Source organism: Corythoichthys intestinalis, chromosome 17 (assembly GCF_030265065.1).
Source record: "Corythoichthys intestinalis isolate RoL2023-P3 chromosome 17, ASM3026506v1, whole genome shotgun sequence".
Classification (NCBI taxonomy): Eukaryota; Metazoa; Chordata; class Actinopteri; order Syngnathiformes; family Syngnathidae; genus Corythoichthys; species Corythoichthys intestinalis.
This window is the reverse complement of record NC_080411.1, coordinates 8,856,506-8,874,005: the sequence shown is the minus strand read 5'-3', so window position 1 is coordinate 8,874,005 and position 17,500 is coordinate 8,856,506. Positions and strand designations below refer to the sequence as shown.

General features: G+C 40.1%; 1 protein-coding gene across 1 annotated transcript in view; it reads right to left on the bottom strand.

The window, feature by feature from the left end:
* Positions 1 to 4,548: 4,548 nt before the first annotated feature.
* Positions 4,549 to 17,500, bottom strand: part of LOC130905794 (vitamin K-dependent gamma-carboxylase-like) — a 50,125-nt gene continuing 37,173 nt past the window's right edge. The window contains exons 14-15 of the mRNA XM_057819482.1: positions 12,664 to 12,880; positions 4,549 to 8,964 (exon numbers count right to left, since the gene is read on the bottom strand). Of these exons, the coding sequence (XP_057675465.1) occupies positions 8,805 to 8,964; positions 12,664 to 12,880 (377 nt within the window). The 3' untranslated portion in view covers positions 4,549 to 8,804. The remainder of the gene's footprint in view (positions 8,965 to 12,663; positions 12,881 to 17,500) is intronic.

The window sequence follows — 17,500 nt, the reverse complement described above, 5'->3', positions numbered from 1 at the left end:
AGGAATGTTGTCCTCAGGAGATAGTCATCGTCTATTGGCTGTTTTTTCCTCTAAAGCCCGCCCATAATGAGATTATAACGTCATTTCCGAGCAGACTCATCAAAGTAAATTTACGAGTAGACATCAAAATATTAGACGAATGTTAGCACAAAAAAAAAAATGTTGTAAATGTGATATCCGTGAGTAGAGAATTTTAATCCACAATTTGCATTTAAAAAAAAAAATGTTTTCACGTTAAAATGGGGCTAAAGGGCATTAATGCCGTATATTGTCTGTATGTGTGCACTTTGGACTGAACCAACAAATATTTACAAAGTGTGCTTGTTTCACTAATTTTTCTATTTTCTAATGAAGAAATGAAAACACGGTCAGTGTGTTAGTAGACAGGTAAAAAAACGCATTTCATTGTCTTTGTGAATAATAATTATTTAAAAAAAAAAAAAGAAAAAAAGGAAACAACTTCGATGTACAATACATATTCCAATTATTCATAAAGGAAGATTCAAGGACGTAGGTTTGGTCTCAACATTGGTAGGGACAATATAACAGCATAAACTGCATGTACACTTTTTGCTGGGGACGGGACATTAATAAGACCAAACAGACTATTGAATTGGGGCCAGGTCCACATTTCTCACAAATATGAACCTAATTAATTCATAGGCAAAATGATCAAAGTTAAAAATATATCAGTATTAACTTCTAGTAGCTTTTATGAGTATTGGTTCACGTGATACAACGTTCGATTCAAACCAAAGAAAATTTTTGAAGTGCTTGACTTAGTTGTTCCTTGTGGAAACTGGCCTGACCGCAGTAGTTTTGCAGGTTATCAAGTTTACACAGATACAGTGCCCTCCATAATTATTGGATTTATAATAATTATGTGTTTTTTAGCTTCTAATATTTTTTTTTCTTCTAACGAATATGGGACCTTAATGGAAAAAAAGAGAACAATCCAACCTTCAATACAAGTGCATTTATTCAGTGGGGGAAAAATCCCACATAAAGAAATAATTATTTGACATCAAATAATGTGTGTCACAATGTTTAGCACCCCTGGTGTTAATACTTTGTACAACCCCCTTTTGCCAACAAAACAGCACCTAATCTTCTCCTATAATGTTTCACAAGATGGGAAAAGACAGGAAGAGGGATCTTCAGCCATTACTCTTTGCAGAATCTCTCAAAATCATCCAGAGACCTGGGTCCTCTCCTCTGTACTCTCCTCTTCAGCTACCCCCACAGGTTTTCTATGGGGTTGAGGTCTGGTGACTGAGATGGCCATGGGAGGAAATTTATTTTGTGTCTGGTGAACCATTTCTGTGTAGATTTGGCCATATGTTTAGGGTAGGGTTGTCAAAATTATCGCGTTAACGGGCGTTAATTAATTTTTTAAATTAATCACGTTAAAATATTTGATGCAATTAACGCATGCACTAGATGACCCGCTCGCACTTTGCGTCAAACAGATTACAATGAGGCCGTTTATGGACATTAAAAGTGAAGAGAATGCCACCGGCCGCTTGGTGACAGCGCCGTTCCATACTCATATTATTTCTTCTAAACGTGGGCGAATTAGTAGTTGTGAGACGTTTATGCTGTATTCACAATGCAATGTAAATTGCTATTTGTGCTCCACACATATTTCGGTAAGTTTTCTTTCTTTTAGTGGCAATTATGTGTCTCTTGTTGTATTTTGGTTAAGATATGTACAGATATATGTTATACAGTAAAGGCGAGTGGACACAGGTGTTCTTTGCACCGCGCCGTTTATTGGCATAAGCTTCGGTAACTCCTTCACAACAAACATAAGTATCGTTTAGTGAAAGCACAACGAAAATAATATTCCTATCTCTCCCAAAAAAATAATGTTCACAAAAAGAAAAGCACTTCAGTCTATAGCAGTGCTTCTCAATTATTTTCTGTTACGCCCCCCCAAGGAAGACGTAAATGTTTCGCGCCCCCCCCAACTCTCTGCCGCCACTGTAAATAGTATCATTCGTCTATATTACTATTATAAGTACGCCTCAGCCTAACATTGTGTCCTTTTTTTTCTATTAAAGAAAAAAAGTAACATAGATCAACTTATAATAAAGTATAACTTTTTTAACATTGTGTTGCTTGTAACAGAAAAGACTTAACGCGCATCAATTTGCCTGAAGTTAAAAAAAAAAAAAAAAAGTCACATCCAAACTGTAAAAATACACTCAAGGTACATTTTTGACCATTTGATACTGAAAAATAAAATGTAATAAAATCAGTAAATAATAACCAATTCAAATTGATTAGAAACATTTACTCTTCAGGACAACATGCCAAAAAATTTGACCGAAAAAAAACCAAAACTGAATAGAAGGGGGGAAAAAGGTCTTTGGACAGAAGGAAAGTTTTTATTTTCGCTGATTCACCACAGTGCTCACTGGTTTACTGATATAACACTGACAAAGCAGGACGATTGTGACAATTGGCAATATTCGGCACGTTTTCGCTGAAAAACAATCAAGCGGTTTATCAATGAGATTGAGGTCTAATGTCTTTAAGTGGCGTCTTAACTGATTTGGCTTCTCCGCTATAATCATTTTTAGACTCAGTAAACAGTGGTCTTTCCTCATTTCCCACTATATTAAAAGTCAAAGGCAAACGGCCCGAAAAAAGCGCATTCTCGGCGGCCGAGGGAGAACCGTAGGTGAGGGCGGTGGTCGTGACGATCCCAAGCCGAAAACGGCACTTCTCGGCCGGACACGTGAGAACCGAAGAAGACAGTGGCTCGCTGCGTGAGTCCAGCTCTGCATGAGTCTCTTCCGTGTGCTCTTGCTTACTTCAAAAATACTGCACGCACTTTGAAAATGAGAGCGCCACTGCCACCCACGGAGTGGATGTGCAAGTACACTTTATTCTAGTACGGCAAAAAAAAAAAAAAAAAAAAAAAAAAAAAGCATATTCCCCGAGGTCACTCGCGCCCCTCGTGGCATCGCTCTGCGCCCCCCTGGGGGGGGGGCGCGCCCCACCATTTGAGAAGTACTGCCTTAAGTACATATCACGGTAAATTGAGCAGATTTACCTCGATAACGATAAATGACAATAAATTCGCCCAAGCGGACTGTTATATACAGTAATTTGAAAATTTGAATCGATGCATGGAATACAAATTAACAGTTTCTCGTTAAATTTATTTACCAGCTTTCAATTTAACAATTGCACATGCAGTCTAAACATTAAGTATAAAAAAAAAATCTTGTAAAGTAATGAAGTCCGTGCCCAGTCCACTCATTAATTTCAGGCGTTTCGACAAGGTTAGAGCCGCTATCCGACTCCATCACGTCCATTTGTAGCGTTAGCCACTAGCGTTAGCCTGTGACTTGGCTACAAGAAAGCACTGAAAGCATCCTCTCCTGAAATCGTGAGAACTAGGGAGGACAGCGGGTGAAAGCCCGTCTGGAACCCGCCAAGAGTTTACTTAATGTCTGGTGAAAGTTTGGCGAAGCTCCCTTAAGCCCGACTCCATCACGTTTGCTTGTAGCGTTAGCTGCTAGCGTTAGCCTACCGGGCTTCTGTTTGTTTGGCCTCCTGAAAACCACGTGCCTCCATACATAAGCACACTGACTTCTTTCTTAAAGGGGAATGAACATAGCCGAACAACACAGAGTCAAAGCGGGATGAAAAGACAATATTTTCTTGTTTTATTAAATTAGCGAATTTACCGACATGGTCAAAATTACGTCGGTCATCGTGAAGAATTTCGGTAACGGTAGATTTTCGGTTTACCTCACTGCTCTAATTTCTAGTCACTGTTGCCCCTTACCAATTAAAGTATGTCACAGTCACAGCCAGTGTTGTCACAGATTACTTGAAAAAGTAATTTAATTACCGATTACTGATTACGCCTCAAAAAAGTAATCTAGTTACTTTACTATTACTTCATTATCAAAGTAACTGTTACTTTAAAAGTAATTATCAGTTACTTTTTACCCATTTTTCTCCCTTTGCCGGCTCAACATAAGAATGACAACAGAAAAATGTCATCACATGTAATTGACTTTCCGATGATTGAATTTAAAGGGGAATATCAGAATTTCGCGCTAGCTTAGCCACTCCGGAGCCCTGAAACTAACAAATATCTAACAAACAGCTTGGAATTTGTTGAAATCAACTCCACAGACCAACTAAACCCCGCTAACTCTAAGATCAAGCCTCATGTCAAAACTTCAGAATTTCGGGTTATGGTTAACAGCATAGTGTAGGGATGTCCCGATCCAGGTTTTTGCACTTCCGATCCGATACTGTTTTGCACTTCCGATCCGATACCGATACTGGCCGATACCGACCTATCTGAGCATGTATTAAAGTTTAAAGTTATTTAGCCTCCTTACTTAGTTGTCAGACTCATGTTGAAAAAGGTTTTAGTACTCTTGATAACAACTAGCCAGCTGAATTAGGTGAGTTTGAATAACACACAACGGTTGGTAACAAGAAACTGACCTGTTTATTCAGTGACAAACACAAAACATTATAAATAACAAACAGAAATGGCATAGTCACTCAGTAAAACGTGCAAATAATATTGTAAACAGTCTTAAAAAAGCAAAACACACCAACAACCTCAGTGGAAAATCCCACAAATCCCCCAAGCTATTAGATGCTTTTAATGTTTCGTGCATTAGTTACAAAAATTGTATAAAAAGCCTCTCAGGTTTAAATAAACGACTATTTCAGTATCAAATTATCATTTTAAAACAGTAAATAAAATACTCAAGTCCCCATTCTGTATCAGCAGCTTTAAACTACATTCAATTCATTTAATTTTGCAAATCAACTGTTAAAGTTGTTAAAATTGCTCCCGTTATTCCATAATTTCCCTTCTGTCTACTTTCGACATTGAAAGTTTTAAAACTGTTTTGAAGATAGATTCAAGTCAAGATTTTGCCGATTAAGGAGTATTTTAGATAAAAAGTTAATTAGGTTCGCTTGGAAGGTTCACAACAGCCTACTAGGGAAGTCTCCTGCTTTAAGATGGCGGCTGTTTACTAACGCATCTGGTTTTCAATACTTCAATGTTGCTAACGCACGTCTTTACTCACGTGAGATAATGGCTTGTCATCCAGAATGAATTCTTCGGCAATGACTCTTGTTATTCCCTGTGCTTTGGGACTGTCGAGTGCCAGTTCGTCACGCATAGCAAAAGTTTCTGCCAATGTTAGTTGCGTAGGACCTTTCTTTTTGTCTTCGGTTTTCTTAACATACTCCTCATATTGTTTGTGGTGGTATGTCACTAAATGCTTGATTAGGTGTGTTGTATTAAAACGTCTTACAGCTTTACCACTACGCTTGACTCTATTGTGGCATATCTTGCACGCTGCCTCTTCTTCTTTGTCGTCCTTTAAGGTGAAATGATCCCACACAGCTGACATTTTTACCGATGAAGTCTCTCTGTAAATTGGGAGACGGTAGTGTAAATGTAGTGTGTTGAAGGTGTGCCGTAAAATGTGGACCGGATTTTAGGGAAACCGTAGCAAAAAACTGGAATGGATTATGTAAATCGGTGCGCTGGAAAACCCGGACCGGATCGAAAAAAAAAACTGGATCGGAAGTCTGGATCGGAATTTTTCCGTGTTCCGATCCGATACCGATGCGCATTTTTTTGCCCATATCGGCGTCCGATCCGATCCAAATATCGGATCGGGACATCTCTATATCAGTGCCAATGTAAAACAATGCAAACTGACGGCACAATAATCAACAACACACAAGTGGATTGTACAGTGAAATAAACACAAAGGTGGTGGCGGGCGCGGATGCGCGTGCAGCCGTGCACATTAACAACCCGGAAGTACTCCTCTCAACACACACGCGGTCAATTTGGCCACAAAACGTGGCGCCAACTAAGCACTTTACACTCAATCGGACTTACAACACATCCCACAGATGCTAAACGAACACATAAATCATGGCATAAATGTTGAACACGCATATGATGTAAACAAAGCTTGCCAACTTGGAGCGATGACGGCCGCGCATGTAGGGGGTCCAACCTTTTGCTGATACTCTCCAGAATGAAGGAAAAATACTCACCTTCATTCATGGATATCCACAGATCAACATTCCCTCGCAACAACTCAACACTCGGCATAAATGCCCACCCGCTTCACTCCCACAACACATGACGTGAGACCAAAACAGGAAATAGCTAAGAGGTGGTCATGGAAACACATACCGGGAACCTTTTATTTTAGCATTTTCTATTCAAAATGCTCTTCGTACATGACGACAGTATTCTTCATTCTACATACGTTATGAGTCAATGAAAAAAATAGTAACACAGAGACACTAAGGAAACTAACTTTAATCAGATTACTGGTGTAGAAAAATGAATGCGTTAGATTACTCGTTACTGAAAAAAGTAATCAGATTACACTGACAACACTGGTCACATCTAGGCATGTGCCGGTTACCGGTTTCACGGTTTACCGTGGTGTGAAAACGTTGCGGTTTCAAAACCACTAAAATTCTCCGTCAGACCGTAGTACGGTATTCGCTATTTTTCTTGTGTCAAAAATGCAGCCAGAAGCAGCTTGGCGCAGCAGCGCTCACCCCCTCCCGTTTGTTGCTGTGTGTGAAAGTGACGCTATCGGCAAGCCAACCAGCTAACCCAAAAACAAATACTCCAAACATAAGGCGTACTGTTCTTCAATTTATTGAGCTCTCAAATCGTGGTAAGTGTAATATACAAAATGAATACATTTAAAATGTTGTACAATTAGATTTTTCCATGTGAGTAGCTTCAACAGATTAGCACCATGGAAAAAGTTCGTCAAAAACAAAACACACATTATCCTTTCAAATTCAATATACAAACTAAAAGCTTACAAAGATGAATGTTTGCCTAGGCTTAGCTGGGAGAACAACTTCATTGAGTGTGACAGCCGCAGAGTGAGGAAACAAGCTTGATTCGCTTGAATGAAAGGGAAAAAGTGATAGCGTCAAAGATCGCTAATTGCGAAAGATGATCTTGCCCTAAGCACAAATCCACGTTCGCTGGATCAAGGTGAGGTCTCACTCCCAATGTTTTTTTGTTTTGTTTTTTTTGTATTTTTTAGATGAAACCTTTCCACAACAATATTGACATTTTAACTAACTCATACATTTTTAACTAACTTATGAATTCATTGTTCTTTTTAACACAAAGGCATGACATCATGTAGACTAGAGTTGACACAGTGGCTGAAAATGGCGAAACTTCACTTAAGCTTTTCCACCCTCAAAAAAAAAAGTCATGCAGTATAAATTTTTAAATTTTTTTATTCAGAAGTGTTTTTACTTTTTTATAGAAATTATTTTGTTCTTGTTCTAATCTTGAGCAACTTGAGCTGTATAGTCTATAAGTTATATTTAGTTTAATTTTATTTAAAATATTTTTTTTATTGATTATTTATTTTAACAATGTATTCATGTTCCAATTTGCAACTATGGTCTGAAAAAAAAAAAATCCTGTTCAATGGAAAAAAATTTATTTTTTCTAACCCATACATCTCAAAAAATTTTTGAGCTATAATTGCAATTCCGTGATACCGTGAAACCGCGGTATTTTTGCTCACGGTTATCGTACCGTCAAAATTTCATACCGGCACATGCCTAGTCACAACCAGTGTTGTTAATCTTACTGAAAAAAAGTAATTAATTATAGTTACAAATTACTTCTCCCAAAAAGTAATTGCGTTAGTAACTCAATTACCTGAATGTAAGAGTAATTAGTTACTTGGCAAAGTAATTGGTGATAATTACTTTTTTTTTTTTTTCCCCCCTCAAAAAAAAAAAAAAACATTGGCCACACTATGTGAAGTTTTTTGGGAAGGTTTTTGGTACAATTGGCCCGAGCCCAATTCTTTACCCTAATTTACCCTTTACCCTGAATCAACTGTTAAAAGTTGTTAAAATTGCTCCCATTATTGCATTAGTTTCCTTTTCTCTACTTTCGACATATGAAAGTTTTAAACCTGTTTCATCATTTAAAGATAGATTCAAGTCAAGATTTTGCCGATTTAGAAGTATTTTAGATAAAAAGTTACTTAGGTTCTCTACAACAGAGCCGTCCTAAAAAGTCTACTGCTTTAAGATGGGGGCTGTCTACTAACTCATTTAGTGCCATGTCTGTCATTTTGCATCTACTTATATCTATGTACAGTACATGTGATATCTACCATGTCTACCATATCTACCATAACATGCAGGCGTAGTTTGTACTAGCTATCGGCTACAAGATGTATTATTGGAGCTACCTAGCATCGCGTTTGCTCGGCGTCACAACTTTCTTGCCTGCTCTGCTCTGTCGTCTCGGTGACTCCGTCTCCCTCAGACTTTTCGACCAATATAGTAACGCATGCCTTTCCGTCCTCAGTAACGGTAACGGCGTTGCCAAGATGAGAAAAGTAATTAATTAGATTACCCACTACTGAAAAAAATAACACCGTTAGTAACGCCGTTATATTGTAACGCCGTTATTAACAACACTGGTCACAACCAATTATAATCTAAAGCTGGTTAAAATGTAAGTTATGTTGTTGTAAGGTGTATTATTGCCCCTTTTGATCTACGAGTACCCGCCCCTCCACCGGTCTCTGCACGGCCCTGCTGAAACACAGTGTGGGTCGACAGAGCTCAATATTTTGTTGGGTTGTACAGTGTACCGGAACACATTTCCTCCACAATCTTCTCACCTTTTTAACCCCTGACCCATTTTTCATGCCCGAACAGTTCAGTAGTACCATTGAGCACACATTCCAGGTCCTTCTGATTCAGCAGTAACATCTTCAGAGTTCTCCATGACCAACTTCATCTTTCGACGGGTTGTACTGGTTACTTTCACCCTTGGGTTCTTTCATGTCAGCAAACGCCACTTCCTGCGTCAGCTGCTCTATCGGTGGCAATCCCACCACCAGGTTTCGCATGGCGATGGCAGTCATCAAGAATCTTAAAGAGCAAATGTGAAGTAAGGTTGGCCAACCATGTTTTTGAATCATATCAATGGCTAAACAATTACAGTATAAGCATATTGTCGTTATTTTTTTAACGCAACCCTTTCAGATTCTTTGTTTAACCCATAGCAACGCCCTTGACAACGAAAATGCTTTTCTTCGACAATCTTCGGAAATCTTCGGAAATGACGTCACACAGAGAACTGCGAGGAAAGTCCGCCATAGAACAGTATTGTTGCATTGCTTCTCGGTAAGATGCCACGGCGGTGTGTGGGGATGTATTGTTTTCAATTTAAAGAAAAGTTGTATGAGTGGCCAAAGGATAGCAGGGCACGTAAATGGACATCTTTCGTTCGCACGAAGCGAATGAATTTCACGCCATCATCGAGTAGTGTTCTCTACTACAAACACTTCGAAGATGCCTGCTTCCTCAACCGGTCTGCTTATGATCAAGGATTTGCAAAAAAGTACCGTATTTTTGGGACTATAAGACGCAGTTTTTTTCATAGTTTGGCTGGGGGTGCGACTTACAGTGGGGAGAACAAGTATTTGATACACTGCCGATTTTGCTGGTTTTCCAACTTGCAAAGCATGTAGAGGTATGTAATTTGTATCATAAGTTCTCTTCAACTGTGAGGGACGGAATCGAATACAAAAAAACAGAAAATCACGTTGTATGATTTTTAAATAGTAAATTTGCATATAATGCATGAAATAAGTATTTGATACATCACAAAAATCGAACTTAATATTTAGTACAGAAACCTTTGTTTGCTATTACAGATACCAAACGTTTCCTGTAGTCCTTGACAAGGTTTGCACACACTGCAGCAGAGATTTTGGCCCACTCCTCCATGCAGATCTTCTCCAGAGCCTTCAGGTTTCGAGGCTGCTGCCGGGCAACACGGACTTTCAGCTCCCTCCATAGATTTTCTATCGGGTTCAGATCTGGTGACTGGCTAGGCCTCTCCAGGACCTTAAGATGCTTCTTACGGAGCCACTCTTTAGTTGCCTTGGCTGTGTGCTTTGGGTCTTTGTCATGCTGGAAGACCCAGCCACGACACATCTTCAGGGCTCTCACTGAAGGAAGGAGGTTGTCAGCCAAGATCTGGCGATACATAGCCCCGTCCATCCTCGCCCTCAATACGGTGCAGTCGTCCTGTACCCTTGGCAGAGAAGCAGCCCCAAAAAATGATGTTTCCTCCTCCATGTTTCACAGTTGGGATGGTGTTCTTGGGGTTGTACTCATCCTTCTTTTTCCTCCAAACACGACGAGCCGAGTTAAGACCAAAAAGTTCAATTTTGGTCTCATCCGACCACATGACCTCCCATTGCTCCTCTGGATCATCCAGATGGTCAGTGGCAAACTTCAGACGTGTCTGGACATGCACTGGCTTCAGCAGCGGGACCTTGCGTGCGCTGTAGGATTTTAATCCATGACTGCGTAATGTGTTTCCGATGGTTTTATTCGAGACTGTTGTTCCAGCTCTGTTCAGGTCATTGACCAGGTCCTGTCGTGTTGTTCTGGGCTGATCCCTCACCTTCCTCACGATCAGTGATGCCCCACAAGGTGAGATCTTGTATGGTGCCCCAGAACGAGGCAGATTGACTGTCAACTTGAACTTCTTCCATTTTCTAATAATCGCTCCAACAGTTGTTACCTTCTCACCAAGCTGCTTGCTTATTTTCCTGTAGCCCATCCCAGCCTTGTGCAGGTCTATTATTTTATCCCTGATGTCCTTACACAGCTCTTTGGTCTTGGCCATTGTTGGGAGGTTGGAGTTTGTTTGTTTGAGCATGTGAACAGGTGTCTTTTATACAGGTAACAAGTTCAAACAGGTGCAGTTACTTCCTGTAATGAGTGGAGAACAGGAGGGGTTCTTAAAAAAGAACTAAGAGCCGAAATATTTACTGGTTGGTAATGTATCAAATACTTATTTCATGCAGTTAAATACAAATGTATTATTTAAAAATCATTAGGGCTGTCAAAATTATCGCGTTAACGGGTGGTAATTAAATTTTTTAATTAATCACGTTAAAATATTTGACGCAATTAACGCACATGTCCCGCTCAGACAGTATTTTGCCTTTTGTAAGTTTTACAGCAAGGCTTTTTGTGCTGTCCAACAGCGAACTCTTGTGGTGGCTTTGCGACATGGTTTATTGTTTTCTTGCCAGTTCAATATGGCTGCACGACGTCTCGGGCTGACGCCTACGTTGTAATGTGCTTATATGATCCTTGGACAAGATTTGTCCGTAAGTATGGTAGAATGAACATATTATGTTAGTAAGCGAAATGTTAGATTTTTTGTATGAGACGCTGTTTGTTTATGTTTAGTGAACCTGTATAGCGTGCTAAGCTAACGTTGTTGTTCATGCAATGCTTGTGTACTTTTTGTTGTAGTTTTACGACGGTCTGAAGAGGACAATGGTTTGAGGCCATTTTATCAATAAATCAGATGAAAAAGGAAGAAGTCTGATTATTAAGGCGTCGTTCACTAGCTGTCTAGCTTTGGGAAAAGTAGACGCTTCGGAGTGAGGACAGCATAGACAGATTTAAATGACAGTAGAGTGAAATGCCCACTACAGTCCTTATGTTGAATGTATATATCCATCTTGTGTCTTATCTTTCCATTCCAACAATTTATTTTACAGAATATATATATAATTTACAGAAAAATATGGCATATTTTATAGATGGTTTCAATAGCGATTAATTACGATTAATTAATTTTTAAGCTGTAATTAACTCGATTAAAAATTTTACTCATTTGACAGCCCTAAAAATTATACAATGTGATTTTCTGGATTTTTGTATTGGATTCCGTCCCTCACAGTTGAAGAGAACTTATGATACAAATTACAGACCTCTACATGGCTTGCAAGTGGGAAAACCAGCAAAATCGTCAGTGTATCAAATACTTGTTCTACCTACTGTATCGGGTAAATAAAAGCTAACGTCGCTAGCTTCTACTGTTCATTCCACAACATGATCGGCGATTCGTCAAAGCTTTTCTTTTATCCCAGGCAATAGTAGGTGGTTTATTTACCTGACATGCTTCAAGTCATAAAAATAATAACAGCCTATATCTTACCAATCTTGTAATCTCGATGGGTCTTGTCTCCATTCCATGTCAGGTAGTTTGGGCACATTGCTTGCATCCTGGTTAGCGTCTGGCTAATACATGTACGGTCCAACATAAAATTCCAACCTCCTCCTCTTCCTCCAACTCTTCAAAAACTTGGATCTCCTCACTTGCCCTTGATCTATCGCTTATATCGTTGTTTAAATCATTGTTTGAAGGGCTTTGTATGGCGGCTGTATGGAGCGCTGCCATCGCTGTTCTCGGTGTGACGTATCACTTCCGGGTTCGTCCCCTTTCAGGCTCGAACTTCGGAAACGCGATTATTTGTCAAATATATAACATATAAATTATTTTTTCATGCTTTATTTGTTGGATAATATTTAACTACTTTCATGTGACCCTATTAGGCATTTTATGAAATTACTTCACATTTGGTCTTTAAGAAAAGATCACAAAGTGAATGCTTATGTGTCAGATATTACTGTGTTTCTATTGCATCTATTCAATCAGAGACCCTTGAATCGAACCGTGGAAGTGATAATGGCATATCGACTAAAGAGTCGATCTCGTATCGTCATGGAATTGGTGATTTACTCTGCTTTACTTACCCTCGTCGTATAGCGTGATACTTCTTGACGGTGAACCGCTCGAGTCGCTCCAGCACGCCGGCCTCCCTGCGTTTCTTCACCTCTTTGATGTGACGCTGTCTCTTAAGGAAGAGCCTCAAGACTGGGTCTGTGATGTTATCATCAGGGTCGCTATCAATCTCGGTGTTGTCGTCGTTCGACATGAGAGGCTGCAGCTCGGGTGGAAGAGGCTCCTTTGCTGTTTGGGGGAGAATCAAGTTAGCTCGACCACTTGCTTGGGCACTCACTGGCTGCCATTGAGGGCGCTAAACAACCAATCCATTTTGATCAGGAGGGCTGACGGCCAATGTTCCCTCTAATTTTTCATGTGTCTGAGCAGGCACACTCCGGACCACAGTGAGAAACATCAGATGTCTACACCGTGGCCACACACCAGTATCAAAACCTTGGATCATAGCAAGCTGTTAACCCTTTAAATACCGCCTAAATCTCAAAATACAGTGCCTTGCAAAAGTAATCGGCCCCCTTGAACCTTGCAACCTTTCGCCACATTTCAGGCTTCAAACATAAAGATATGAAATTTAATTTTTTTGTCAAGAATCAACAACAAGTGCGACACAATCGTGAAGTGGAACAACATTTATTGGATAATTTAAACTTTTTTAACAAATAAAAAACTAAAAGTGGGGCGTGCAATATTATTCGGCCCCTTTACTTTCAGTGCAGCAAACTCACTCCAGAAGTTCAGAGAGGATCTCTGAATGATCCAATGTTGTTCTAAATGACCGATGATGATAAATAGAATCCACCTGTGTGTAATCAAGTCTCCGTATAAATGCACCTGCTCTGTGATAGTCTCAGGGTTCTGTTTAAAGTGCAGAGAGCATTATGAAAACCAAGGAACACACCAGGCAGGTCCGAGATACTGTTGTGGAGAAGTTTAAAGCCGGATTTGGATACAAAAAGATTTCCCAAGCTTTAAACATCTCAAGGAGCACTGTGCAAGCCATCATATTGAAATGGAAAGAGCATCAGACCACTGCAAATCTACCAAGACCCGGCCGTCCTTCCAAACTTTCTTCTCAAACAAGGAGAAAACTGATCAGAGATGCAGCCAAGAGGCCCATGATCACTCTGGATGAACTGCAGAGATCTACAGCTGAGGTGGGAGAGTCTGTCCATAGGACAGCAATCAGTCGTACACTGCACAAATCTGGCCTTTATGGAAGAGTGGCAAGAAGAAAGCCATTTCTCAAAGATATCCATAAAAAGTCTCGTTTAAAGTTTGCCACAAGCCACCTGGGAGACACACCAAACATGTGGAAGAAGGTGCTCTGGTCAGATGAAACCAAAATTGAACTTTTTGGCCACAATGCAAAACGATATGTTTGGCGTAAAAGCAACACAGCTCATCACCCTGAACACACCATCCCCACTGTCAAACATGGTGGTGGCAGCATCATGGTTTGGGCCTGCTTTTCTTCAGCAGGGAAGATGGCTGAAATTGACGGGAAGATGGATGCAGCCACATACAGGAACATTCTGGAAGAAAACCTGTTGGTATCTGCACAAGACCTGACACTGGGACAGAGATTTATCTTCCAACAGGACAATGATCCAAAACATAAAGCCAAATCTACAATGGAATGGTTCAAAAATAAACGTATCCAGGTGTTCGAATGGCCAAGTCAAAGTCCAGACCTGAATCCAATCGAGAATCTGTGGAAAGAGCTGAAGACTGCTGTTCACAAACACTCTCCATCCAACCTCACTGAGCTCGAGCTGTTTTGCAAGGAAGAATGGGCAAGAATGTCAGTCTCTTGATGTGCAAGACTGATAGAAACATACCCCAAGCGACTTGCAGCTGTAATTGGAGCAAAAGGTGGCGCTACAAAGTATTAACGCAAGGGGGCCGAATAATATTGCACGCCCCACTTTTCAGTTTTTTATTTGTTAAAAAAGTTTAAATTATCCAATAAATTTTGTTCCACTTCACGATTGTGTCCCACTTGTTGTTGATTCTTGACAAAAAATTAAAATTTTATATCTTTCTGTTTGAAGCCTGAAATGTGGCGAAAGGTTGCAAGGTTCAAGGGGGCCGAATACTTTTGCAAGGCACTGTAACTATCCAAAACACGTATTATACGCCATTGTACTGTCCTCGCCAAGACGTTGGAGCTAAAGTCCTGGCTAGACGGTGAGCTAAGCTCCAAAATGACGATGTCAGACGTCCGTGTGGTTTGCTGACTTTATTCAGCTGCTCATGACATCAACACTTGCAGAATGAAACTAAATGAAATTCAATCAGTTTCATCTTCAATCATAGCAATTCAAATTTGAGTTTACAAGTAGCTGCTGATACAAAAATAACAAACTACGGTTGTTCCGATCATGTTTTTTTGCTCCTGATCCGATCCCGATCGTTTTAGTTTGAGTATCTGCCGATCCCGATATTTCCCGATCCGATTGCTTTTTTGCTCCCGATTCCAATTCCAATCATTCCCGATAATTTTTCCCAATAATATACAATTTGGCAATGCATTAAGAAAAAAATGAATAAAACTCGGACGAATATATACATTCAACATACAGTACATAAGTACTGTATTTGTTAATTATGACAATAAATCCTCAAGATGGCATTTACATTATTAACATTCTTTCTGTGAGAGGGATCCACGGATAGAAAGACTTGTGACTTTGTATATTGTGACTAAATATTGCCATCTAGTGTATTTGTTGAGCTTTCAGTAAATGATACTGTGGCCATACCCAAATGCATGATGGGTGGATGTAACACGCCTTTAGCAACCATGACTGTGAGTAGTGCTACCAATTGATATATCTTCTCTGCGTTGGGAAATAACATAGGGTGTTAAGAAAAAGATAAATTGCTACCTTGCTTCCCCACATTGCTTCCCACAATATTTCTAATCATAGGGAGAGGGATTGTAAGGCTTTAGCCAATTAGAAAAAGGCTTCCAAGGCTGCCAAATTTCACTCTACTCATTTTACGCTGCCTTCTAGCTCTCTATTTAGGTAAAACGGCGCCATATATATATGTATATATATATATATATATATATGTTAAAAAAAGGCATGTCTGATATTTTTTTGCCAATTCCAATACTTTGAAAATGACGTGATCGGACCCGATCAATCGGCATCACATCTCTATAACAAACGATTAGCATGTATCGGTTAGCTTCCGCATATCATTAAAAACGATCACATAAACTCGCCCCAAGTATTTGAGCACAACTGAAAACGCAAAATATGCAGTACAAAAGGGGTTATGTACAGCTGTCGCTTCTGGATGCTTCACAAGCAACAAAGGTGCGCGCAGGCTGTCACCACTGTCAGTCGGCTGCTCTGTGCACTGTGTGCATGTGTTGTGTGGGCGCGTCTGTACGCGCGCGTTTCCTAGTCTACGCTTCCTGCGCGAAAATAAAAGCATGCATCACAAAACAAAAGTCAGGCATATATATAAAATATATATACATACAGTGGGGCAAATAGGTATTTAGTCAACCACTAATTGTGCAAGTTCTCCCACTTGAAAATATTAGAGAGGCCTGTAATTGTCAACATGGGTAAACCTCAACCATGACAGACAGAATGTGGAAAAAAAAAACCCAGAAAATCACATTGTTTGATTTTTAAAGAATTTATTTGCAAATCATGGTGGAAAATAAGTATTTGGTCAATACCAAAAGTTCATCTCAATAGTTTGTTATGTACCCTTTGTTGGCATTAACGGAGGCCAAACGTTTTCTGTAACTCTTCACAAGCTTTTCACACACTGTTGCTGGTATTTTGGCCCATTCCTCCATGCAGATCTCCTCTAGAGCAGTGATGTTTTGGGGCTGTCGTTGGGCAACACGGACTTTCAACTCCCTCCTCACCCCGTGGCGTCAAAATGATAACAAGAACGGGGAGCAAAAATCCCAGAACCACAGGGGGGGGGACCTAGTGAATGACCTACAGAGAGCTGGGACCAAAGTCACAAAGGCTACAATGAGTAACACAATGCGCAGCCAAGGACTCAAATCCTGCACTGCCAGACGTGTCCCCCTGCTGAAGAAAGTACATGGCTGCGGTTCGCTAGAGAGCATTTGGATCATCCAGAAGAGGACTGGGAGAATGTGTTATGGTCAGATGAAACCAAAATAGAACTTTTTGGTAGAAACACAGGTTCTCTTGTTTAGAGGAAAAAGAATACTGAATTGCACCATACCCACAGTGAAGCATGGGGGTGGAAACATCATGGTTTGGGGCTGTTTTTCTGCAAAGGGACCAGGATGACTGATCTGTGTAAAGGAAAGAATGAATGGGGCCATGTATCGAAAGATTTTGAGTGAAAATCTCCTTCCATCAGCAAGGGCATTGAAGATGAGAGGTGGCTGGATCTTTCAGCATGTCAATGATCCCAAACACACAGCCAGGGCAACAAAGGAATGGCTTCGTAAGAAGAATTTCAAGGTCCTGGAGTGGCCTAGCCAGTCTCCAGGTCTCAACCCCATAGAAAATCTGCAGAGGGAGTTGAAAGTCCATGTTGCTCAACAACGGCCCCAAAACATCACTGCTCTAGAGGAGATCTGCATGGAGGAATGGGCCAAAATACCAGCAACAATGTGTGAAAAGCTTGTGATGAGTTACAGAAAATGTTTGGCCTCCGTTATTGCCAACAAAGAGTACATAACAAAGTATTGAGATGAACTTTTGGTATTGACCAAATACTTATTTTCCACCATGATTTACAAATAAATTATTTAAAAATCAAACAATGTGATTTTCTGTTTTTTTTTCTCCACATTCTGTCTCTCATGGTTGAGGTTTAACCATGTTGACAATTACA